General features: G+C 42.4%; 1 protein-coding gene across 1 annotated transcript in view; it reads right to left on the minus strand.

Annotated features, from left to right (window-relative positions):
* Window positions 1-9,840: 9,840 nt before the first annotated feature.
* The window catches only part of VDR (vitamin D receptor), an 817,725-nt gene continuing 801,022 nt past the window's right edge, over window positions 9,841-26,543 (minus strand). Inside the window, exons 9-10 of the mRNA XM_069231046.1 lie at window positions 19,565-19,681; window positions 9,841-13,615 (exon numbers count right to left, since the gene is read on the minus strand). Coding sequence (XP_069087147.1) covers window positions 13,356-13,615; window positions 19,565-19,681 — 377 coding nt within the window. The 3' untranslated portion in view covers window positions 9,841-13,355. The remainder of the gene's footprint in view (window positions 13,616-19,564; window positions 19,682-26,543) is intronic.

The raw sequence follows: 26,543 nt of genomic DNA on the forward strand, positions 1-26,543 counted from the left end.
GGGGACTTAATTCCCACAGCTTTTGTTCCGGGAGGAGAGGCTTAGGGCTTTATAGCACGTTCTTGTGTCTCACAGTACAGGGTTTGTGCCCCGGCTATGCATGGGCGAAGACCAGACCTAGCGCAGGTCAGTTTGCGCCCATCAGATTTTGACAAGGCCAGGCCGGACCACCCCTCTTTCTCCTGCTATAGAAGTTGCTTCCTTCATAGCTATGAAAAAAAAAAAGATTATAGGTACTTTTACAGGTACTTCCAGGTACACTACCAATGACTCCAGTTTGGATTGTTTTGTAGCCTGTGCAGTAGGAGTAGTAAGCAGGTAGACTGAGCTGTCAAAAGGAAACTTTCCCTTGACAGCGATGTTCCCTCGTGTTCTAAGATATCAATCTCCACACGTTAATGTTCTTGCACATGACACACTCATAGAATAATCGGGCATCATTGAGCCAGCACAGAAAATAAGTGTCTGCTACTATTGAGCAAGCTGCTAAATTGATGAAGTGGGGTGGGAAAATTCTTAGACCACCCGAAAATGAGCTGACTGTACAAACTCTTATTGGATCCTTCCTATCTGATATTTTTTTTTTATTGTCGAGACTCAATATTTTGGTCAAGGAGCAACTTAAGACAATTTACAATAAGCTAGAAAGCACTGAAGAAATGTTGAGCCAGGGTGTGTCTGACAATGCCTGAAACCTTCCTCCTCGACTTACCTCACGTGCAGATGATAGTTAGCAGCAAGGGGAGCAGTCTGGAGGCAATCAATTTTGCCAGAATTTTATTGTCTATATTGATATTTGACAGTGATCCATATGAATTGCACCTGTTGGGAGCCTTGCCAGGTTTGAGGACTGTTACAATTAGCGCTTCGCGCAGCAGGGGAGGCAATGGACTTTGTGTACATCTCGAGGAGTTGCAGCACCAGGAGGTCTGCGTCGTCTTTATAGAATGCTGCAGTCAATCCATCCAGCCCTGGCGCCTTATTTCTCTGGAGACTTCGGATGACTTGAACAATGTCTTCTTCTGAAAAAGGGGAGACTAAAAATTGCCTTTGGCCATCCTCCAGCCACAACAGACTGATCGTCTCAAAGTAGTTGGAGTATGTTTTTACAGTAGGGGATTGGGCAGTGGAGTATAGTGTAGTGTAAAAGGTCTTCATTACGCTTTGTACCGCTGCCATTCCCGCCTGCGGGACGCCACATCGTCCCTAAGCTCAACTATGTATTAACTGGCCCATGGCCTGTGCATCAAGTTAGCAAACATTTTGCTAGCACTGTCATCCTCCTCATATCGGCTAACCCTCGCAGCTTTCCCCAGGTAGAACACCTCTCAACACTTTATCACAAGCTTCAGCAAGAAGCTCCACGTCTATGGTTGTGCAATACTGTCTTTCCAGGTCCCCCAGCTGGTACTCTAGAGTAGACAAGTCATGGCGCAGCGAGCGGAGTATACCATGTAGTTTAGCCAGGAAGATCTCCTCTAATGACCACCTTAACTGCTTCCCACGGAGTCCCAGGGGAATGCCAGGGCATTTTTTTGCAAGTGAACCAATCAATAATAGCCACCCCTATCTCGTCTCTAAAGAACTAATCCCTCAGCGCACCTGCTGGTAGCTGCCTAGTAAAGGATCTCTGCGTGTTACAAGGTATGCACATTTTCAAAAACACTGGTGAATGATCAGAGAGCGTGCAAGTCCAGTGGTCCACGTCTTTGCGGGACCAGGTGTTGTGTGTGGTGTTGATGCACCTCAATTCCCTGCGATTATCTTGTCTGACTTGCCATAAATCCACCAGCTCATGCCCACTCATGATGGTACTCAGTGCTTTCGCTGCAGCCGGGTGTGGGGCTCCTGTGTTACTGCTGCGATCCATCGCCCGGTCCTGCGCTGCATTGAATTTACCTCCTCAAAGAAAAGTCCCAGGTGCCATACTTCGGTGAAGAAATCCACACTGTCCACTTTGGGGCCATAAACTGACAGCAACCGGAAAGGGCCGATATAACAACCCAGACAGCATGACACCCAGACGGGTTTCAAATGACCTCTCTGACATGTCATGGGAGTCTCTTGCGTATAAGAATTGCGACTCAGCAAGCATAGCAGGAATAATGAGCAATGTGACTTTCCCCAATCCACCCCGCGCCCAGTCGCGACTTGGAGTCCGCTGTTAGGTGTATCTCCTGTAGCATGCAAATCTCAATAGTGTGTTGCCTCAAGTCGGCCGGAGTCTTGTGCATCTTACATGCATCATTTAGCCCACGAATATTCCAGAAAAACCACTCCAGTGTGTTATTAAAGGCATGTGATGGTGTGGAATCATGCAAGGGATGTGTTGGAGTAAATCTGCAGCATTATGTAGGGGAAGAATGCAAGAGTGCAGTGTAGTGACAGGGTAAAAAACAATTATAGGGCAATATTAACAACAAACAACATGCTGAGACATGGCATATACCACCAGCCTCCAACGCAGACCTCCCCATCAGGTCAGACTTCCCGAACCCACCTAAACAACAACCCACAATAGCTCCCACATAAGGGGAACGTTCAGACATCCAGGGACTCATCCCATGAGGCAGTGGAGAGGCCAATATCTCTTCATCGCGGCAAGGGGATGGGTGGTCAGGGAGGAAAGTTGGAGGGCTATCAGGCCGGCCGGGCAGCCCAGTCAGGAAAATGCAGTAGTTATTATCAGCTGGCACGGCAGGAGATACAGCTCTCCCACCGCTAAGCCATTGTCACTGAGGTGGCCGTTGTCTTCAGCTTCTCGCGCTGTGGTGGTATCAGAAAACTTTTTCAGGATTGATTTCACGAACTTTGCAGCTGCCTTGGGATCTCAGTTTGGCCGGATATACCAGGGAGTACTTGACATTGTTTTGAAGTCGGCGGGGTCTTTTCACCAGTAGAAAGTCTCTGCGCGCAGCCTGGACTGCTGGGGTGTAATCCAGAAGTGAGCATGTTGTTTTGATAAACAATGGCACACTGCACCGGGCCAAACAAAGTACAGTGTTGGGGTCCCTGTAGTTTAAAAGTCTAGCAATAATGGGACAGGCGTGGGCCCAGGGAGGGGGTATTTGACCTAGTGGCCTATGCGCTCATTCTACTATCATCAAATAGCGATCGCATCATGCCCTCCACGTAGTCCTCCATTCGACCCATGGCTGTGGACTGGGGCACCCCCACTATGCGAAGATTTTTCCTGCGGAATGGCCATCTAGGTCCTCATTTTTATTACAGATGACCTGAAGTACTTTTTCCATCTGTAGAAGTTACTCATCAAATGAGTGCCACCTGTCGTCAAGGTCTGAGGTGCGACGCTCAAGCTAGTCAAGTTTGGAATCAACTCTGTCTTTAAGCCGGTCCATCCGGTCTGTAAGTTGGTCAAGTTTGGTGTCTATTTCCGATAGGCTCCGTTTTAAGTCCAGGAACATGGCTTTGATCGAAGCAGTCTGGGCTGCGTACCCCGGGGTGAGGTCCATACGGCCTTCATCATACAGGCTTATTCAAGGCCCCAGACTTTTACGGACATCAAACAAGAGTTTAGTCTGCCTATGGTCAGCCTTTCCCATGTTGCTCGCTCAGATGATGTAGAGATTCTGCGTTGTGAGTGTTTGAACCAAGCCAAGAGACATCATAGGAGGCAGGGCAATGTCCAGTCGCACAGCAGGTAGAATCCCAGGTGTAACTGCAGGGATGCATGCAGTTTTGAAACAGGCTTGGTATTAGGAGGTTGCACCATTGAGGCCCTCCACACAGCATCAGGGGGCAAATGGGAGGGACAGTCCAGACAGCACCTCTCGCCTCTCTCAGCGCAATGGTCAGGAACACAGGCAGACCTACAGGCGACCCTGACCCAAGCTCTTCTAAAGTTGTTGTGTAGCAGAGGAACCGCTTAACGAGCAGACGCCAAGGCTCAGGGGGCCACTTCAGGTGCCACAGCCAGGGGCAATCAGTTACAGAACAGTTTCTCCTATGGGCATCTCTGGCATAGTTGCTCTCTCCCGCAGTGCCACAGTATAGGGGCAGTCCTATGAGAGAGTGAAGGAGGGCCAACAGAAAGGAGTCCCCCAAACGATCTGCCGGGCTGCACTGTGCCCTAGCATAGCCAGCAGGGCCAAAGGCAGTGCAAATTAGCTTCTATTTTGAGGGTATAAAAGTCACAGGAGAACACTCCTCAGGGCGCAACCAGTGGACCATGGGGCACCTCACCAGCAGCTCATCTAGCCAGGAAGTCTCTATAGGGGCCTTCAGGGGTTAGGTAACATGTAAGGTAAAACTTCCATCCATGAGCCTCACCTGGCATCCTCCCCCCGTCTTCCCCCACCCCCTCCCCCCTCTTCGAGGCAATACTCATCTCTCCAATATCCACAAGTTCAGGGGGGAAGCGCCAGAAGTCACATGGGGGAGTTGCACCAGCTCACACCAGGGCTTTGTCATCTTTGAGCAGGGCCAGCTCACCTCTCCTCCGATGTCGCACCACCTCTTCCCCAGGGCCGGAGTCTCCGCAGGCCTAAGTCACAACAGGGCTCCGCATACCCTCCGCACCAGGTAGACCCAGCCTCATGTCAGGGCCCCCCAGTCCACCACTGATGGCACAGGTTCATATAGAAATTTGAGGATTAATTGCCCCGACCGGCAAAACCTCACCTAAGGACGGCCATCTTGGTGTCCGCCAAGCCAATCTTATTGATAATTTGTAGGTTTCATCTAATTTTTCTTTTTCAGCATCTAACTGGGTGATTTGTGGGGACTTTAATGCTATCTTAGATATTGAAATTAGTTTTATGACCTATTTCTCCTCTCAGAATTTTTTTAGCCCCTACTTCTGATAGCCAAAACAACAGAGGGACTTAGCGGGGCAAACTTATCTTAGAACACAATCTGGTCAACATACATTATTGGGTTGTTTCTAGTACATCACCTATTCCCACCATGTTTAGTAGAGGGCGTGGGTCCACCAAAGATTATATATTTTTGTCCGGTAGCCTTTTGAGTCATTTACATTCTTTCGAAATCATTGATTTGAATATTGGTGACCAAGCCTATTAACCTCTGTGCTGCTAGCTCCTACAACTGTGATTCATAACATCTCCAATGTACTTTGTAATTTGAGATCCCATTATGATAATTTGCATCTTGTGTGGAATTTTTCGAATCCTGGTATTTTTTTGGAGTGCCTTATTAAATCCAAAGTCAGACTTTGCCTTATTAGTCTTTTGGATAAGGGGGAGGGCCGGTAATATCATGTTAGCTTTCAATGAATTATGTTTTGCAATTAAAAGCCTTTTACTTAAAACCATTATTTTAGAAAGTCATCCACTACAATATAGTTTAAAGCTATGCTCAGCAGCAAATATGTGACTGTTGGCCTTGTTGGCCCAGTTTAGCAGCCACCCATCGCAATAAACATAAGTGTGCCTTAAGGTACAGACCTAAGGAGAGTAAGAATATTACTATTAATTATTTCACATTTCAGATAAAGTGAAAAAGTATACTACTCGACAAGCTTGGATTACAGGCACAAAATTAAAAAAAATCCTAGATATTTTGGCATACCCTAAATTCAATTGCAGCCAACCACATAGGCATAACAAGTGTGAGTTCAAATTTAACAGGAAGGGAATGGTTTTGGCAGTTTTCAGGTATTTATTCTTTAACAACTGGTGACTGCAGTAGCTCTCGGTTACATGAATCCCACTCTTACTTCAAACCTGTAGTGGATCTTCAGGAAGTAATTGCAGCCTTGCATGAATCTCTTTCTAAGAAGGCCTGTGAATCTAATGGTTGCACACAGATTTATTTAAAAGTATTATCAACCTATGGTTTCCTTTTGTTACTAAGGTTTTCAACATTCTAAGTGAGAACAACTTGCCTTGCTCTTGATGGAATTTCAACATTGTCCCTAACTTTAAAAAAGAGAATCGCACAGACCATCACTCTCAGCCCAGTTCCCTAATTGACTGGATCTGTTAAGGTATTAGGGTCATTTTAATACAATTAGGTCATGGGCCCATACGCATGGGGTTCTGAACACCTGTCAATGTGGGTTTAGGGTGGGTCTCGGTACAATACAGCAATGCTTAAATCTCCATTTATTTATTTGTAAGTACCCTCTGGCCAAGCATAGTCCATTGTATCTCACCTTTATCGGTCTTTCTACTCCCTTTGAAAGGGTTAACAGATCCAAACTTTGTCCGTTGCTCCTTGGCATTGTGCTGGAAATTAAGTTAGTTGACTTTCTATATGTCTTGTACTGTAACCTCTCTGCCAGAGTTAGGTTTGGACTGAATGGCGAGAGTACCCATTAGTTCAGTTTAGGGCACATGGTGCACCAGGGTTGTACCTGGCCCCTCTCCTTTTCATTTTGCATATTAATAAACTGAAGTTGGTATTGGTAGAGCTGACACAGGATGTTCCTAAGACTAACTCCATTGCTTTCCCTCCTCTCCTTTACTTACGCAGATCACACAGTATTTTGGCGCGTATTCTCAATAGTTTGAAAGTGTTGGTGGAAGCCTTTGACAACTTCATGGCCGACCAAGACTTGGATATTAATTGTTCTAAGTCTCAGATAATGGTCTGTCAGGAAGTCATCACAGACTGTTTACAGTGTGACAAAGGCCTAAGTATTCTGTGACTGACTTATATCAAACAGACTTGTACAATCCTAGGGAGATGAGTTGTTTGGAAATTCTGCTTCCATTTGCAAGCATAACAAAGGTTGGGCTCTTTATTTGAGTTTAGAATTCTCACATGGGAAAACACTGAATTGAGTAAGCATAGCATTCGGCAGTATGTACAAACCATGTCACTCACTGAATCCTATTTTTTGTGTAATATCAGTCACTGGGAGCAGGGGTTGTTAATCAGGTTTAGGTCTGTCACTATCTGCCACTTGTATTTTCTGCCAGGCCAGTACAGCAGCTCTAATACTGACACATACCTTGTGATGATTCATATAAACAAACGTTGCATTTTGTTTTTTGTAAATGTTATGAATTTTATTCTAGGCAATGACGAGGTTTGTTTGATGATTGGATCTTTCTTCAAATGCACTGTATAGTGCTGCAATTTGATGCATGATTTTTTATGCAATGAATTGTTCAATTGTTTTTAACGTTGTTTTATTGTTGGATGGACATACTTTTACGATATATTTTACAATCTAAAACTTTTCAACTGCATGACTGGTATCTTATTTCCTAATTTAGCAATCTGTACTGGTAGAACCATAGGACCAAATCTTTCCAAAGAGAATTGACTGAAATCCTGCAAAACCAAGCAGATTTTTAGCCTTAATGATGATGATATGATGTTTGTATTTCAGCAGAAGTGACAACTATTAAATCAGAAGGTTTTTGTGTGAACTCCAAAGCAAGCAGAAAGGCATCTTCATAAAGAAATAAGGCATGCAATATATTTCCCACTCCTTGAAATCTAAGTTGAACAGGCAAAAAGGTACATATTAATTTAACATGCTCTGGGGTTTCAAAAATGGAAAAGGGTTGGGTGACAACACATTTCCCCAAGAAGTTCCATTATATTAATTAAAGTACGGTTTAACCCTGGATGAAACCTATTTCCAGTTTCTTGCAGATTGGGATAACACCTTGCAAAGTAAAAACGTAGTTGCAGTATACAATAAAACTTTAAAACTCCTTAGTGGACTGGCCCATTGGCAGGGAGAATTTTCACTCATTTTGAGGGTTTAAGTGTACCTGTCTTTGGCTCTCTTTCACACAGACTGAAAAAAAGACTCCGATGAAACACTTCACTACAAAGACTGAAATCCAGTCTTCCCAGCAGGGATGGTTGTCACCACAAGACAATTGAAAAACTCATGCTAGAGATAGGAGATTGATAGCATATACTCTGACCTTGTAATGTTGGCACCAAAAACTAATCACAAACATTTTCAGAGTGTTTGCTTCACTGGAATCCTTGAATATCCTTCCTTATCTTTGTGGAACACACATATTGTCTTTTAAGTTAATATCTCTAAAATTGCCATCTTAAAATGTGAAAAGGCACATTTATAACCCACTAGGCTAATTATAGGTCTAGATGTTATGCCATGTTTTTATATTAAACATTGTGAGAATACCCCTCAAAAATAGACATATAAGCTTCTTATCACTTTGGACACATTGGAAAGAACAGGCTCGACACGTATTTGATAGCAACAAGTGGATTAGGAGTTGGTATAATACTTGTACTGAATATTATTTCACCCAGATGGGTGTAAATGACACTCCTTCAAGGCCAAAGTTGGTGGAAATCCAAACTCTTATAAGGATAATAAGGGGAAACTGTGTGTTACTACACCCACCAAACTTAAAGATTCTATTATTCTACCTGTTGTAGTTGAAATTGCAATATTTAATATCAGCAAACACAAAGGACATACTGTTCACCAAGATTAGGTTTTCAGATTCTCTCTCTGGTTGCAAGATTGCATCATTCCAATGGCACTATCTACAAAACTGCAAAACAGGTATTTTTATAAAAGCAACGAAGTAGCTCAAATTTATTGGAGGTCTCCCAGTGTCTGAGGATTCCATGTGACCCGCTGTCGTTCATAAAAATGTGTTGACATGTGTGCACTCTATTGGCCTGTGCAGAGTTTCGAAACAAACCTCACAGTCGGCAAAAATTGCAAAGCTATCGGAAATTGCAATAGGGGGCTAAAGCCAGACCTACTGTCTTTCTCAATCGTCTATAATAATGTTTAATACAACAAAAAAGAAACTCACTTTTTAAATTTTGCTTGACATTGGGACAAGCACTGACAATTCACATTAACAGTGAACCTGATCTGTTGATCAGAAGCCACTTGCTAGGTAGCATAGTAATGCAAATCTAAAGCACCATTATCTGCATAAATTATAAAGCTGATCCGTACTTTATTGTTTCCAGGAAGCACTATATGTAAAGCATCCGTTTTTTCTCCGTTAGTGCATCAAAATTATTTTCTAAAAGTGAGTTGTAATAGGTTATGTGGCAATCACATGCCTTTACTAGTCCCCTATAGTACTGGTCACTCTAGCTTTAAAATTAGCCAGTGAAAAAAGGCTTGGCTACACTGGGGTACGTCCCCGACTTGTCAAAACCTTTGTGTATTCCATTGATAGAGAACTTCACCTTAGTAGGGACTCCTTAAAATATGCATTCCAAGTCAAGAAGGAAGTTTAATAGGGGCAGGGCCATAGTAGAAACATGCGAGTCAAGCCACGACCAGTCACAGAGGTGGAATATCCCTCTCCCTCCAAAACAGAAAATGTTGATCCCACTTAAGGTAACTCAGCCAAAAGCGAAGCATTTGCTTGGGGAAAATAAAAGCCTACTTGTCTAGAAGGCATGTCTGTAATGCCATCACTCAATTCTTTAAAGCCGTAGGTGATGTTACCGGCATAATAAGGGCAAGGCAGGTGGCGTACTATTGCTACCTTAGTTGCTCAGATGTTCAGATTTTACTATTTAAAAGTTAAGATGTGTCCGACAAAAGAGTACTATTTCTGTGATTCCGACAACCAGCTGGAAAAGCTGAGCTGATTTACCTGCTTGCTGACTAGAAGACTGTGTACTCCAATGATAGAACCAGTCTCTGCTTTGCCACTCTTGCCATTGGAACAGTCCTGCTGTTTCATGGAACCTGGTTTCGGCCTTACTTTCTGCTTAGAAGACCTTCTCAGAATAGTGGAGCCTCTGAGTGCAATCAGAGAGGGAAGGATAGAACTTCACAGAGGAAGCTTTGATCTGTTGTGCATTTAAGTCACATTTCCAATCCCTGCTCTGTGCTGTGGAACTAGGTATTTGCTTGTGAGTTTTGATTTTTGATTTTCTTTTGCAACATACAAGCTCTGCTGGATCAAACGTCAGACAAGTATAAAAGACTGCCCTGAAATCCTACTAAAAACTTTAATTTTCCCGCCATGATGATTCTGCATAGCCACTGAAAGACACACTAGACTGCTTTTGGTGGAGAGTAATTGGCTGCCCAGACGAGCTTCTCGCCTTGGAGATTTCACGGGACCCCAAACTAGCCATCTTACACATTATGGAGCGGATGGGGGCAATAGATACGAGGAGCCACTCCTTTTTCTGGGCCTCACTATAGCCAAAAGAGATATAGCTTGTACGTGAAAATCCCCCACAGCACCCTCTCTGACCACATGGAAGATATGGCTTGACTTCTGTATGGGGTTGGAGATACCACTATTTCAGGCATGTGACTGTCCACAAAAACACACAAAAATCTGGCAGCGATGAGCAGACTAGAGGGGCATCTTACTGCCACCAGCTCATACTATGGCAACATATCTGGATGAGGAAATTAGACTATGAGGCTGGTGGCTTGCCCACCGGGACGGGACATGGGTCACAGAGATTCCTTGGCCCAGTGAAGGGGCGGACTGGAGGGGTAGTTCCGGGAATGTGAGTAGAGGAATTGAATGCTGTTCACTGTATTGTTACTCCTTATGGAAATGTTTTTAGATACAGTTTGGTGGATCTTGTGAAACGCAATAAAATTTGTTGTTAAAAAAAAAAAAAAAACTTCTTAATTTTGAAGCTCTGTCCCAGGGGCAAACATAAATCATGCCATCAGTTCTGGAAGAAAAAGCGAAAGCTCAAATCTCTTCATTGCTTTGCCCAGTTTACAGCTTGTGTCTGCTCTGCAGTATCCATCAACTGTGCACTCATGCTCTGACAATCTGGTTTCACCCTTTAGGCCACTGCTGATAAACCTGACTGAGGTCTATGGTTTCAGAATCGAAAAGCCAACTGGAGAAAGCCACTAGAGTAAGCAAAACCATCCTGCACTGTTCACCAGCCAGACAAAAAGCCCCTTACACTTATAGCTTTCCAACCTACAGTCTGTTTCAATTGAGGTTTCCACCAAGGTTGGCAAACTGGACTAAAACATACAACCTGTTCGCACTTAAAGAATGTTTGTGTTATGCGAAAACAAAAGAAAGCCTAAAGTAGCACTTTGCAGCTGCCAAGAGCTCGTTCAAAAACAATGACAAAGGGTTCAGATAGCAACATGTGTGTTAGAAGAAGTGTAAAAAATAGAGTATGTGTAGAAGCGCAGGATAATGAAAATAGGAATGATAAAGACAGACGGGCTGAGGTCAAAAAGCACAAACAGAGAATGAGAAGGCAATTATGCAGAGGAACAAGAAACACTTGCACTCCCATGGAGTGTTCAAAGGAAAAGCAAAAAAATGAGTCCCCTTAAGTCAACGGCGAAAGGCTACAATTCAAACAATTGGAAAACTGTATGACCAATACGCTCCTAGGCGAAACAAACACAAAAATAGGGATAACAGTCATCCAAACAAGAGTACAGACCTGCAACAGCAACAAGGCTATCCAAACATGAGCAAGGAGTTAACCCAAAGCCCACTCTTAGCGCTATAACAACATCCATAGCTGATGTATACCTCGTATAAATGACACAATGCCATGTGATCAGAGATTAAAGCTATAATACTGGAGGCCTAAGTCAGCACTGTAATTCAGGAGACATCAATCAGCACCCTGGCCTCGGTACGAGCAACAAGAAAGTCTGCACTAACAGCTCGACTCAGAATACAATGTTGGGGAGACTACAATAGCATTCTATCAGTATATTTGACGCCAAATGCTTCTCTCAGACAGCTAGAAAAATCAAAGTATTTCCCATCCCTTATAAAGACAGAACTAGGTGAAAACGTTTTTAAGATGATCCTTCTTTCTTTGTGTGCGTTATAAAGAATGTCATATTTTATCAAGGAATTGTGGTACTTTATTCCCAATTTCAGAAACCATCACTTGCTTGTGTGAAGTAGCATATGGCTCCTATATTTCATCTATTGCTTTTTTCAGGAACGGCCACAGCTTGATTTTATACATATGGAAATGGGACTTCTTTGTCGTCTACAACCTATGGATGGTTACAATGTCATGGCAGGTACAGTAGTGGTAACAGTTTACCATTATTCATTTTTGATTCCTCCATGAGACTCCGAATGGAATATCTAGTGCAGTGGTTCCCAACCTTTTGAGTTCTGTGGACCCCCACTTTATCAGTAGTGGAACCGGTGGACCCCACAGAATCATTATTGGAATCCAGGGACCTCACCCCACTGAGTCATTACTGAATGCTGGGGACCTAATCTCTCAATATTATTTAATTTTTTGAGCAGTCGCGGACCCCCTGAGGAGGCTTTGCGGACCCCCTGTGGTTCACGGACCACTGGTTGGGAATCACTGATCTGGTGCATTGTTTCTGAATCCTTTTGTGTGACATAATTGCTAATTGATGCGAGTTCGGAGTCTGAAGATATTCTGGCCATCCTATGGTTATGGCATACAACTGGCTGAACCAACACAAGATAACCCCCCCACCCCCCGCAATAGCTTCCAAAGACCCCAGAGGGACTGTAGACCATGGGGTGAGCATATATTTTTGTGTGTTTCACCAACTAACTGTAGGGCCTGAATGAATAATACCAAAGGCGTAAATGTTCAGTGAAACAGTGTAAACATGCCATACGAAATATTTTAGAATTTAAAATATATTTTAAAATACTAAAAAAATATGCTCAATTATTTAAAGTTATTGAGCCTATTTTAAATGTGAACGATTTGTAGACTCTATCCTATAACTCTGTAAAATGCTGTACTGGTGTTATGAAATATTTATTCAAAAACAAAAAAGCTCGACCCAAGCCCGAGGCCAGATAGAACAAGCTTTAAAGCACAAACATTGTTTTCTCAGAACTGACTGATGCACTTAAGGCAAGCACGATCTCACTAGGTGTGCAACAGCGAGCTTTGTTTTCCTCAACTATCGCTGGGAGGTGCGGTGTTGATACTATTTCCCTAATGAACATCACTTTTCACAATTATACATGACAGTAGCAAGCATACATTTGACAGTTCTGCTCTAACGGACGGCTTATAGAATATATATTATTAATTAAGTGGACCCACTAAACACAAAAAGACATTACACCAGCACAAGAGTCACTTGTAATGCTGGGAGCTGTTAGGAAAGAAGAACAATTAAATCTTTTTTTCTGTGGGGACCCATTGACAAATATTTACAAGTGAAGGGTAAACTTGACTGACTTCTACCACTGTTGTGTATCACTTTGTTACACGTTATCATTTTCTACTAAACATCTTCTGTAGTAGAAAAAGAAGCTCACTCTCATGGTAGAAAATGCACAGACAGGTTGAATAATCTTGCCTTAATATCAGCATATAAAAGTTTACTGAATGATTCCAATTTCTCTCCTTAATATCAGCATATAGAATTTTACTGAATGATTCCAATTTCCCTCCCTGGGTTGACCAGATGAGTACCACCAAAGTCAAGAAATTTCATTTCCAAACACCTCCAACACCAAGGGTGTGAGCAGCATGCTGTGCTCTGGCTGGAACGAAAGGAAGCGGTACTGCTTTGAATGTTCTTCATTAAGGCTCCGCAAGTCAGCCAGCTTCTGGATCATTTTGGCATAAAGCAAGTGGTTCCCTGGGGCTGGGTGTTTGCACATGATGTATGTTTGCAAGGCATCTGAAAGACGGTCCTGGATTGACTCCACCAAAGCTGTGTCTTGAACTCCTGGGCGATCTACACAACAAAATGGGACACATTTACAAGGTCGTACATACAAAGCGCAGAACAGTCCCACATGTCTGTATTCAAATGTTTACAAAGCACATTAAACAAAACTCGACCTACAACAAGATTCCTAGGGGATCTTCACATCAAAACAAAGAAGACTAGAGAGTACCTTGTTCATATCTGCATTTGACGCACAAATAAATGTCAAATCGCACTGCTAAAATGTTCACAAAGCAAATTAACAATGATTATGTCGGTTGATAATGCTCATCAAACTTTCAAGGGACTGGGAAGTTCACTATCTCCTCATTTCAATTATTCTATCCATGGTAGACCTAGATCTTTGTAAAACTATGATCGAAACGGTTCACACTCTAAGAGACAAGATGCAATTGTCTTTCACAGTCATACAAATTGGTACAACCAATCGTGGTAACTACCTTTAACAACATCGAGGTTTGTAGGTAGGTGAATTCTAAAGAAACTACTGCCTCTAAATGTAGAAATGCACGTTTCGTCAGAAAACTTTTTAGGTTAAAAGGATCAAAAAATCATAAAGGTCAGAAACCTAGTCACAGATTTTACTGAACTTGCAGGTATACAGCAATGCCGAAATTATGACAATTATCAGCAGAACAGAAAGGAAATAAGTGGAGTCGGCGATTTATAAGTTACCAAGGCTTCGGGAAAAAACGGACTTGTGGGAGGGTAACCAACAGTGCTTTAAATGGGCCGGTACTCTCCGGTACTGAGTACCGGCACTTTTTTATTTTGAGAGGGAGAGTACCGGCATATCTCAGGAAAAACGTAATACTTTTAATTGGAGAGTACCGGCACTTCTCAGAAACAAGCAGGTACTCTATTACAGAGTACCTGCACTTCTATTTTTCCATTTAAAGCACTGGTAACCAATAAGTATAAGGTAGTGAGGACCACCTGCAAATTTGAAACACGAAAAGCCCAGATAGTCATAAACTGGCTTAGGTTAAGAGTAAATGCAATAAAGAAAAAAATATGTACAAAGAGAATGACAGTCCTGTGAATATCAATTGTACGGGTAGGAAAGATATTATATTTGTCGATGTCCATCAATCACTGCGTTCTTATATACTGACCCGTTAGTTGTTGTTCTGTAACATACGGAGCAACGTCGTAGGAGTGTACTGTTTCGTTTAGTGCATCAGACATAAAGAACATACTGTGTTCAGCGTGTGGAAGTCTCAAATTTACACAGCATACGCTTATGATCACTCAGCTGAAACCCAATCTCAGAGGAGGAATCTCAGAGTTTAAGCCATTTATTAAAATCCATCAAAATAGAATAAGTTAATTTTTATGACATTGCCCACTCCTTTTGTGTCATGTTTGAGCTTTCTTCTTAAATGATGGTATTATATTTGTACTTACATAGTGCTCCATGCCTCGTGGCAGGATGTCAAAGTGCTATGACAGAAGTGTAGCATTCTACACGGTGAAGGATAGCTTGATTGCAAGGATGTTGTATTAGCTGTAAGCCAAAGAGTACAGCATTTTGGTGCTACACATGAGTAACCAGAGTAGTACTCTTATGGTGTTTCGGATCTCAGAGTTTAGCTATTTTATTGAGCAATTACAAGTGAGAGGAAGGGCACACAGAGGCTATAATTAGCTGGCAGCCATGCTTTTGTCTTACACACTTTGTGGATTTGGAAGGTGAGAAATGGGATATAGCTATTCCAGAGATCTGCCTTTCTAGATCTTTGTCTACGTGTCATTGAGAGGAGTGTCTGTATCGTTATAATGGAAAAAGAGCAACGGCTAAGGGAATTATGGTATGGAAGCCACTATTTAACTGAGATGAAGCAATGACTGCTTGAGGTATTTAAATTCTGCTATAGGCTGATAAGCAAATACTGTGTGGCTCATAGTAAGTGGTCAACCACTATATTATGGTGTAGTAGGATGGCTGGGCACTAGATTCTGAACTTTGCTTGTCTTGTTTTCATGGCTTTCTCCCCATGTATTTTTTTGGGGGGGATGGGAGGGGGTTTCGGCAGTTGTTCCGATTTGGATCACGTTAGACCTGGCAGCTCTTGGCGTGGGTTCCCTGTACTTTTTGCTTCTGACCACCAGTTTTTGCTGGTTTTGATACTCTGGGCACTTTACCACTGCTAATCAGTCCTAAAGTGCAAGTGCACTCTGTCTAAAGTATATTGGTATTTGGTTTTCTATGTTTGGCACATTTGATTTACTGGTAAGTCTCTAGTAAAGTGCACTACGGGTGCCCAGAGCCTGTAAATCAAATGCTTCTAGTGGACTGCAGCACTGATTGTGCCACCTACAAGTAGCCCTAAAACATGTTTCAGACCTGTCACTATAGTGTCTGTGTGTGCAGTCTTTCACTGCCAATTTAACCTGGCAACTGTACCCACTTGCCAGGACCAAACCTTGCCTTTTACTACATGTAAGTCACCCCTAAGGTAGGCCTTAGGTAGCCCCATGGGCAGGGTGCAGTGTATTTAAAAGGTAGGGCATGTACGTGGTGTGTTTACATATCCTGTTAGTGAAATACTGCCAAAATTGTTTTTCACTACTGCAAGGCCTATCTCTCCAAAAGGTTAACATGAGGACTGCCTTTAAATATCTTTGTGTGTGGTTCCCCTTGGGAGCACATAGCCATGAGGAGTTTGGGGTCTCTGAAATCACAATTTAAAAATACATCTTTTAGTAGAGTTGTTTTTTAGATTGTCTCTTTGAAAATGCCACTTTTATAAAGTGGGCATTTTCTTTCTTAACCATTCAGTGTCTCTGCCTGCCTGTGGAATCCACATCTGGGTCAAACTGACAGTTGGGCTGTTTGTGAATTCCCTCTACACAGAGACACCAAGGGAGCCGAGGAATGTCCTCCGTATCCTGGTGAATCTACTGGGCTAGAGTGGGGAGGAAGGAGCTGACACTTACACCTGAAAGGGCTGTGCCTGTCCTCACACAATGCAGTCTCCAACCCCCTGGTGTGTGTCTGGGGCTAGGCCTGGGCAAATCAGGATCTTGTGAACAACAGAGACTTTCCTGTGAAGTTTGCCTACTTAAAAGACATAAATGAGTATAAGTAGTGGGCCCAAAACCCCAGATTTACAGATTACTTCTGGATCAAGAGGAATCTCTGCCAAGTAGAAGAGCTTGATGCTTGAGGAGGTCCATTGCTTTGCCGTGCTGGCCTGCTGCTGATTCTGCCTGAAAAACAGAAAGAATTGTACTTTGCTTTTTGAAATCCTGCTTGTGAAGTTTCTCTAAGGGCTTGGACTGAGCATGTCCCTTGTTCTGAAGTCTCAGGGACATCAAATACTTAATCTGACAGTGCCTGGGCTCTTCTGCTGAGAGTCCTGACTTGCTAAGCGGTGCCAAATCCAGTCTCTGGGCCCTTAGAAGTGGAGGCTGGTAACCTGAAGGGGAAAATCCACAGATCGCTGTGTGTGCTTCAGAAAAAATCAACGCGTCGCCTGTCCCATGACTGAAAATTCGAAGCATCGCTTACCTTGCAGCTGGAGAAACGATCAAACGCCTATTCTCAAGCTCAGACTCTTCGCTCAGCATGTTGGAAATTTTCATGCACGGATCCTGGGCATCAAAATCTTCAACACCACCGCACGAACCTGAGGCTGCGCACCTGGAATTGACATATGGCCTCCCTTGCAAGTAAAGAATAGACGCCCCGCCTCACTTGCAAGCAAGGAATCAACGTATCGCTTGCTTTTCTGACGCACCGTTGCCCTTGCAGCTTTATTTTTGACACATACCAGGTATTAATTTTATGTAAACTGTTTTACTTTATGTACTATAGGCCCTATTTGCACAAGATGAAATACTGGGTCCGTCCACTTTATTTTATCGTATTGCCTTTAAAGCAAGCCTCTCATTTGTTAGACAAATCTATATTACTTTACATGTCTGATATTTTTATCTTGAACTGACTTTATTGTATGTCTGTTTTAACTGGTGTTTATTACTTAATTGACTAATAAACTGATTATCTACCTGCCTATCAATTAGGTTAGGTTTGAGCTAATCGTCAGATCGTTCTATAATCACGATAGTAGGTGAAATGTTAGAAATGAATGTAACCTAGATTGAAAACCTTTACCACTAAATTGTGCAGTGCTTCGACATTTCATTAAAACCATCACAAGTTTTAATTACATTTTGTTTTTTGAATTAAGGAAACAGCCTTTAGGGATTATTTTACGGAAGACAGATAAAGCTGCTGTGCTATAAAATATCTATAAAATTGAAAATATTAATACACATTTGATTATGTATTATTTTATTTATACATTAACATGATGTAGCTGAAACAAGACCTTACTGTGATGAAAGTGCGGGAACTTGTCAGTCATTCCACAACACTAGGAGAGCCTCTTCTCTGATGTGCCAGACTCGGTTCATAGTTAAGATGCAAAGAGAAATTCTAATGACTAAATATAAGTGTAGAGGTTTGACTGAATAATCTTCCAAATAAATGCAAATATGAAATGTGTTTATGCACTGAACGTACATATTTTCACCCGTTTGCTCCATATCTGGCTCATATACCCCCACAGGGAAACCAGAAACAATTCATGGTAGGTAGAGGAAAATATCTTAATTCTTATCTCACCTCTGATGGCTGGAAGCCTTCGAAAGTTAGATAAATATTGCCCAGAATGAAAAGTGCTATAGTCTGGGGCAATAACTAGCAAATGTGAGCATGGTCTTCTTTTCAACGCCTAATAGAATGATTTTGGTGACATTTTGGAAAGAGTCCTGAAAGAATAAGTAACTTTTACATAGCAAAATTAAGCGGAATTCTCCAAATGACTGGTTAGCAAACATGTCACAGGCATAAAAAGAAAACACACATTGACAAAGACAATGGGTCTTGCTCGTGGCAATTACTGGCTTTGCCAATGACCCCTCCCTCGCCAATGGCTGCAGCATGTACGAACGCATGTGAGGCAACCATGTTGTGATTTTTATTATTTTAAGAAACATAATTATCAGGTTGATTAACACTGCATATATGCATGCATGGTGGTACTCTTGTAGAGGTTTTTCCTAAACCAGTGGTTCCCAACCTGTGATCCGGGGACCCCTAGGAGGGTCTGTGAAGCCTCCCCAGGGGATCCGTGACTGCTTAGAAAATTACAATTAACAGATTAGGTCCCCAGCTTTAAGTAACAACACATCGGGGGTCCCCAGATACCAATAATGAGTCAGTGGGTGTCCCTGGATTTCAGTAATGAAAGTGGGGGTCCGCAGAAGTCAAAAGATTCTAACCTGGAATGTTTATTCTTTTAGTTAAAAAAGGCAAACATGTTCACAAGGCCAACTATTTTGGAATAATTTAAAAGCATTTTAATATGGCTGACTGACAATCGTGGCAGGAGTTGCAAAAAGACAGTGAGCAGACAGACACTCAAGTTTACAAAGGTTACAAAACACAGTGCAGAAAGAAACAGGATGAGCTGAAAGGCAAGGCAATGGATATAAAATAGTCCCTTGTGCAAAGCAAAGTCTGAAGTCACAGTGGAATAATACATTCATCCAATCAAAACACCATGAGACTGGAATGATCTTTGAGAGGTACAACACAAAAATAGGGAGTAAAGCTATGGAATTAGGACAAGGGAAAGAAACAAGAAAGTCACTTAACGTTGAGCAAGGGGTGGACACTAAAACCACTTTGAGCCTACACTTGATTCAATAGGTCATATTGCCAATACACAGCTGAAGCCGTCTGTAGGTGAGACCTAAAACTACACAAACAAGTTACCTTTTTTCTTGAGTACTTTTTAAATGCACATTAACATTATTTACAATTTCCTCCAGGAAAGACTAATGCTCATCTACTCTTCATTTCGATGCACGAGCATTGCTCTCTTGTTAGGCATTTAAATAGTAGTGTGTGAAAGCAGGGAACTGGGGAGCCCTGGTACTCACCTGAAGACACAATGCAAATTGCCATTAAAAGTACATGTTCTTCCTCATGTAGAGCCAATTTCTTGAGGCCAATCTGGAATTTAACAAGTGGTTCCATCAGCTCTAGGTTGTGGCCAGCTAGTAAAGAAAGGCAACAATAATTTTAGAAAGGTAGTTTTGATTATCAATTACTAAGCATTCACTTGATAAGTCGTTATAAGCCAAGTTCTACGTTCATTCCCAATACAGGACATGATAACACTGGTACCTTTCAAGAATTAGTAACAGAAGATCTAATAAAACTTAGCACCCAAACAGAACAGAAATATGGATGAGAATCTCACAAAACAACAGGGATCGCAATCTAAACATTGACAAATTATACCAATATGTGATGGACAAAGGTGGTAGTGTGGGACATTTCCAAATATAGACTGGAGGCTTACCACCATCTCATATTTTCAGAATGTTATGGAAAGGTTCTATCTATTACACGAAGATAGGTTGCATGTATTTACTATGATATTCTTTTGAATATGAGAGATAAGAGTTTACTAAGTTTTGAAGAATATTGCTTTTTGAAAAATGATCATCCAGTAACACCATGCTTTTACCGCCTTCCAAAAACAAAGACAGAACAAATCCACCAGGGCACCCTGCAGTGTCCTTGAATCAGAGGCTCCTTGAAAACATGCTATCTTTTAAAACTATTATCTTTCACCTCAAGTGAAAAGACTTCCAACATATTGTAGGGCTACTATGGACTTTATTAAATTATTTTTAAAAATATGATATACATTGGGACCACACTTATGTTTTGATTACAATAGATGACCTTTCCTTACACACATCTATTGGACATGTTTTGGGATTACAAGCGTGTGCTGATTTCTTAAAAAGAGGTCTATAAAATTACTTGACCACAAACATTATACTTGATATGATCAATTTTGCCTCAACAATAATCTGTTTGTATTTGAAGGACAGATGTTTAAAAAGCTGTCCAGGACATCGATGGCCACCTGCTTTGCCCTCAGTTATGAAATAGTGATTAGGCTGGAGGAGGAGCAGGTGGGCATAAAAGAATGAGGAAGAAATTAAATGCATCCCATTATGGAGTTGTTATATTGTAAGTGAATAACCTTTACTTAAGCCTCACTTCTAAAATCAGTAAAGTAGAAGTGAGCTTTATGGACATTAAAGTCACTGTGAGTAATAGTACACTAGTGATTACTTTGCTCCGCAAAGAAACGGCTGGTAAGAGCTAATTGCACGCCAGAAGTCATCATCCAACTAAGCTTAAACAGGGCATCCCCTATGGGCCGCTCCTCAGATAAAGGAATTGTAGAACCACCATAAGTTTTGAAAAAGAGAGTGAGGTTATGAGAAACAGGTTTGAGATGCAAGGGTATCCCAGAAAAGTTCTCAAGAAAGTAAAAAGTAAAGTAGTCTCCTTGAACGGAGAAGAACTTTGTTTTGCTTAAAAAGAGAAAACGAACAATGCACATCCCAAATTTATATGTACTTATAACAAAGCCAGCACCAACATTAGAAACATACTTTGGAGACACTGGTGCATACTCAAAGTTGATTCCATAATCAAAGTCACTAAAGGATACGCTTGTACCAAGTTACTTAAAAGAAAACTCAAATAGCAAATGGCTAAAACCAAAAGGGGTTTCTTTTAATGCCCCAAATGTAAGTAAAGCAGTAAAAGCGCTAACCAGGATTTATGTGTCTGATCTACAGGAAAAAGAAAAACACCATCAAGCATTTCACATGTGCCTCAAACTACTATGGATTTGTATTACAGTGTCCATGCAAGTTGATGTACGTAGGGAGCACAATAGTTCCTTTTCAGAAGATAATTCCGGACCACATAAAGGCTATAAAAAGGCTGATATGAGTTATCCAATAGCTTGACATTTCACAAGGATGCATGAGCCTAATCCCAATCTTTAACACATTTTTTTTTTACAATTGACAGGGAGGAACAAAAGGACAGAGGAGGGAATAGGGAAAAGCTGTTACGAAGCCTAAAGAGCAGATATATACTGGACCTCAATTCTAAATACCCACATGGACACAACATGGATGAGGAACTGTAGTTGCTTCACTGATGTAACCCAGTCATCACATATCCTTTTACTGATGGAATGTATAAGCAATACAATGCTAAGTTTCTAATTTACATATACTGTACAAAGTTAATAATTTAAGAATAATTGTTTATTAATTAACCTTTTTTGTCTAATAGTGGGTTATCACCACAAGCAAAAATGACCTACAAGCACTGCAGAACTTTGCCATTTTAATTAAGGAACCTATGTCGTCTTGGGTAACAATAGTTTGGATTTTTATAAAAACGTATTGCTGTTTTAAAAGAAGTTGTAGCCATCGATAATACATGGGCATCTTAATTTCAGTTTATGTTGAGCCGCTGGTTCCAGTCATGTATACCCCACTAATATGACACACATCACTATTATTTTAGATTTTTTGGATAGTACGCATAATCATCATGTTTAAGAACTTTGCTTATGAAAGCAGTAAGCATGCACAAAACCAGGCTCCGCGCACGCAGAAACCCGTGAGAAGGAGGGAGGCAGCAGGCATGCACAAAACAGGGCTGAGCGCAATGACAAAGCAGTGAGAAGGAGGTAGAGGCCGGCAGCAGACGCATACCAAACCAGGCTGAGCGCAAGGAAAAAGCAGTGTGAAGGTGGTACAGGCAGGCAGCAGGCACACACAAAACCAGGCTGAGTGCAAGAAAAAAGCAATGAGAATAAGGGAAAGGTGGGCAGCAGCCATGGACAAAACTGGGCTGAGTGCAAGGACGAAGCAGTGAGGAGGTGGTAAAGGAGGACAGGAAGCACTCACAAAACCAGGCGGAGCGCAAGCAGAAAGTAGTAAGAAGAGGGGAGAGGCAGACGGCAGGCATCCACAAAACAGGGCTGAGCACTAGCAGAAAGCAGTGAGAAGGAAGGGAAGGCAGACAGCAGGAACGCACAAAACCAGGCTGAGAACAACAAGAAAGCAGTTAGTAGGAAGGAGAGGCAGGCACACACAAAACTGGGCTCAGCACAAAGGCACAGCAATGAGATGAAGGGAGAGGCAGACAGCAGGCATGCACAAAACCGGGCTGAGCACAAGAAGAAAGCAGTGAGAAGGACGGAGAAGCAGGCAGCAGGCACGCACAAAATGGGGCTGATCACAAGGAAAGAGCAGTGAGAAGGAGGGAGTGTCACGCATCATGTACGCACAAAACAGGGCTGAGCACAATAAAAAAGCAATGAAAAGGAGGGAAAGGCAGGACGCAGGCATGGACAAAATTGGGCTGAGCTCAAGGACAAAGCAATGAGAAGGAGGGAAGGGAGGACAGCAGACATGCACAACACTGAACTGAGAGCAAGGAGAAAGCAGTGAGAAGGAGGGAGAGGCAGACAGCAGGCATGGACAAAACCGGGCTGAACAGAAGAAGAAAACAGAGAGAAGGAGGGAGAGACAAGCAGCACAAAACAGCGTAGAGAGCAAGGCGAATGCAGTGAAAAGAAGGGAAAGTCAAGAAGCAGGCACGCAAAACTGGGGGGGGGGGGAGCAAGGAAAAAGCAGTGAGAACGTGGGAAAGGCAGGCAGCAGCATGCACAACATCCCCATTTGTCTGTGTGCCTTCTCCTTGCTCTTCCCTTGAATGCAGGACCTGGCCCTCTGGTCAACCCCTTTGGTGCATTAACAAAACATAGAAATTTACTGAAAAATATAAAGGTTAAAGGGATGTTCAGTTATGAAATAGAATTAAAAAAACCTTTGAAATTCAATTGAAAAACAAAGTTAACAGGGATGTAGTAGTTAGGAAATAGAATTTAAAAAAACCTTACAAATTCACTGAAAAAAAAAAAAGATTACAGGGATGTTATAGTTAGGGAATAGAATAAAAAAGTAGAAATTAATTGAAAAATCCAAAGGTTACAGGGACGTTATAGTTAGGTAGTGAATTTATTTGCAAAAATCATAGAAATCCAGCAGTTATAGTTACCAGCCCTAACTTTAACTTATGTCCCCGCAATGCACTGCTTATGACTTCACATATTACAACACTCATGACATGGTCAGTGACATCACTGATAACATCTCAAATGACATCACTGATGACATCATCCACATAAAGACTCACACACCCAACTCACAGGTCCATACAAACCTCACATAACTACTCACATACCCATTCACACACCCATACAACTACACACAAACTACACAAAAACACTCGCTGATCATAAAATGCACTCACAAACCCATTCATTTACTCATAGTCAGACACACAACCACTCACGTTACCATGCAATTACTCACTCACTGACGTATACACCCCAGGCCATTCAGACAGCTACACACCCACCTACATAGCTGATATCATCCTCACGTATTCCTGTATTAACTGAGCCACTCACACACCCATACACCCACTCATACACCCACTTACTCAGTAATCACACAGACATCTTGTCATACAGACTTACAGCCACCAAGACAATGAGTCACTTACCCATACAACTACCTGTACACCCACTCACTAACCCTTACAACAAATAACACAACCTGTCAGTCATCAACACAGTTACTCACACACCAACTCTTAGTCTTATAGATACTAACACATATACTCTCTCTCCTATACAGTCACTGATACACTCACCCATACATTCACTGACACACTCACTAATGCAGTCACTGGCGCACCCACTAGCTCACACATACAGATACTGATACAGCCTCTCACTCAAACATCCACTCACTCAGCCATAAAAGCACTCAGTCACTCATGTGTCACTATAACTACTGAGAAAACCTCTCACTCACACATAGAACTACTTACATATTTACTTGTTTGCCCATTTAGCTAGCTACACAGAAACCCATTCAACTCAGTAAAACAGTCACTGTCACTATACAGTATATACACACACACACATACACCCAAACAAATATATACAAATGGCCCTGGGGTCTGCCACCTCCCAGGGCCGGCTCCTGCTATGTCCCAGGATGCTTTGACAGCTCCCATCAAGCAAAAGCAAACAAAGTCCGTTTTCTGTAAGACAGCTGTCAAAAAGCTCTCCTTTGCAGAAAGCGGAGCTTTCTTCTGTCTTCTCTGCACGCAAATATGCGTGCAGGGAAGACAGATGAAAACATTGCTCCCGCAAGCAGGGAGCTGCTATTAAATGCAGATCCTTGCTTGTGGGAGCAATGCTGGCTACCACAGGACGTGGGGAGCCAGCTAGGACAGCAGGGACTTTCAGGCTCCTCGCGGTCCTGTCTGTCTCTCTCTTCCATCCCATAATGGGATGGAAAAGAAAGAAAGAAAAGAAAAGAAAAAGAAAAAGAAAGAAAGAAGAAAGAGAGCGAGAATGAATGACTTTAGAAATAGAAAGCAGTTGCCTATGGCATGATGGTCACGGTCACAGACCCTCACACTGAAAGTTGAGAGTCCTTTTTTTGGGGGGTGGGGGGGGAGGGGGATTGGGGCATGGTGTGTCCCTTCCTTATTTTTTCTTTTCCCCTAGGACCTGGCCAACTGAGGGCTTTAAAAAAATAAGCGCAGGAGCGAGCACTTGGTTTTTCGTGTCTTTTAAAAAAAAAAAATAATAATTCTGTGAATTCACAAATTTCACGAATTTGTGAAAATTCCTTTTTTTTTATTTTTAAAGATGCTTTTTTCTGCCATGGCGGGGTACCTCTGGGATGCCAGGACTAGAGCTAAGGGGTCAGGGTGTATCTACCCTGGCCCTTTTACTTTTTTTTCCACATTTTCTTCATGAACTCGGCTGAATCAGAGTCCCAAGATGGCTGCCAACACTTCCTGGTTGAAGCCTTGGCAGCCAATCAGAGCTGTGCATTTCCCTGCATGAGCTCTTCATTATTCCCCAAGCCGTCGCGGCCAGAGATATACAAATTTGGATTTCCTTAAATTTCTCAAAAACTACTTACACCAAATAAGTGAAAGCGTAATCTGTGTAATGAAAGCTACCTTTCTTCCAAATTTTGTTGTGTTCAAAGCTCCTACGGAAGGCCATAAACAGCCTTTGGCAGGGGGCGGGCCCCTTCGTCCTGATTTGACGTTGACTTGGCCCCAGGGAGATGCCCTGGGGTTACTATAACTTGTGCCCCCGCCATGCACTGTTTTCTCATCAATAGTTTTATTTCAAATGTTGCAACACTATTATCAATGATGTCATAGAAGATGTTATGACCAGTGTGGGATAATTAGCAGTGCATGGGTGTGCAAATTAGTTACCTCAGGGCACAAGGTATAGTTTCTTGAGATAAGTATAACTAACTGCTGAATTTCTATGGTTTTGTGTTTGTAAAATGTGAACCTAGCTATAACTTCCCTGTAACCTTTGTTTTTTTAGTTTATTTCTAAGGTTTTTTTAAATTCTATGTCCTAACTATAATGTCCCTGCAACCTTTGTTTTTTTCAGAGAATTTCTAGTTTTTTTTTTTTTTTTAAACGGAAATTTAATTATCGTACGTTAATCTATCCACATCCGCTCACAGCCAAAAGACAGGGCCTGTGGCCAGCTGCCCAAAGGCAGCCAACCTGGAATGGGGGCACGCAGCTCCTCTTCCTCGGCTGATTTCGACCCCAGGGACCATATCCCCCGAGGCAAGCCAAATTTGCTTAGGGAAGGGGGGGGGTACCTGATCCCCTTCCACAGGCAGGGTTTGGCCCCGGGACCCACTAATGGATTTATGGAGAAGGGAGGCATGCAGCCAACCTCCCATCTCTTTTGGGGGGGGGGGGGGGTAAGAGAGAGTGTGTGAGTGTGTGTTTGGGAGTAGAGGGTCGGGTGGAGGGCTACAGCCCCTTTCCAGGCCACTTTCTGGCCCTAGGGACCCCGACCCCTGAGGCCCAGCCATATTGTAAAGGGGGAGAGGGACATATTTAATTATCATATGTTAATCCAATCGCATGGTCAAAGGCCAGGCCCTGTAGCCG

The sequence above is a fragment of the Pleurodeles waltl genome, chromosome 4_2 (genome assembly GCF_031143425.1).
Source record: "Pleurodeles waltl isolate 20211129_DDA chromosome 4_2, aPleWal1.hap1.20221129, whole genome shotgun sequence".
In the NCBI taxonomy this organism is placed as follows: Eukaryota; Metazoa; Chordata; class Amphibia; order Caudata; family Salamandridae; genus Pleurodeles; species Pleurodeles waltl.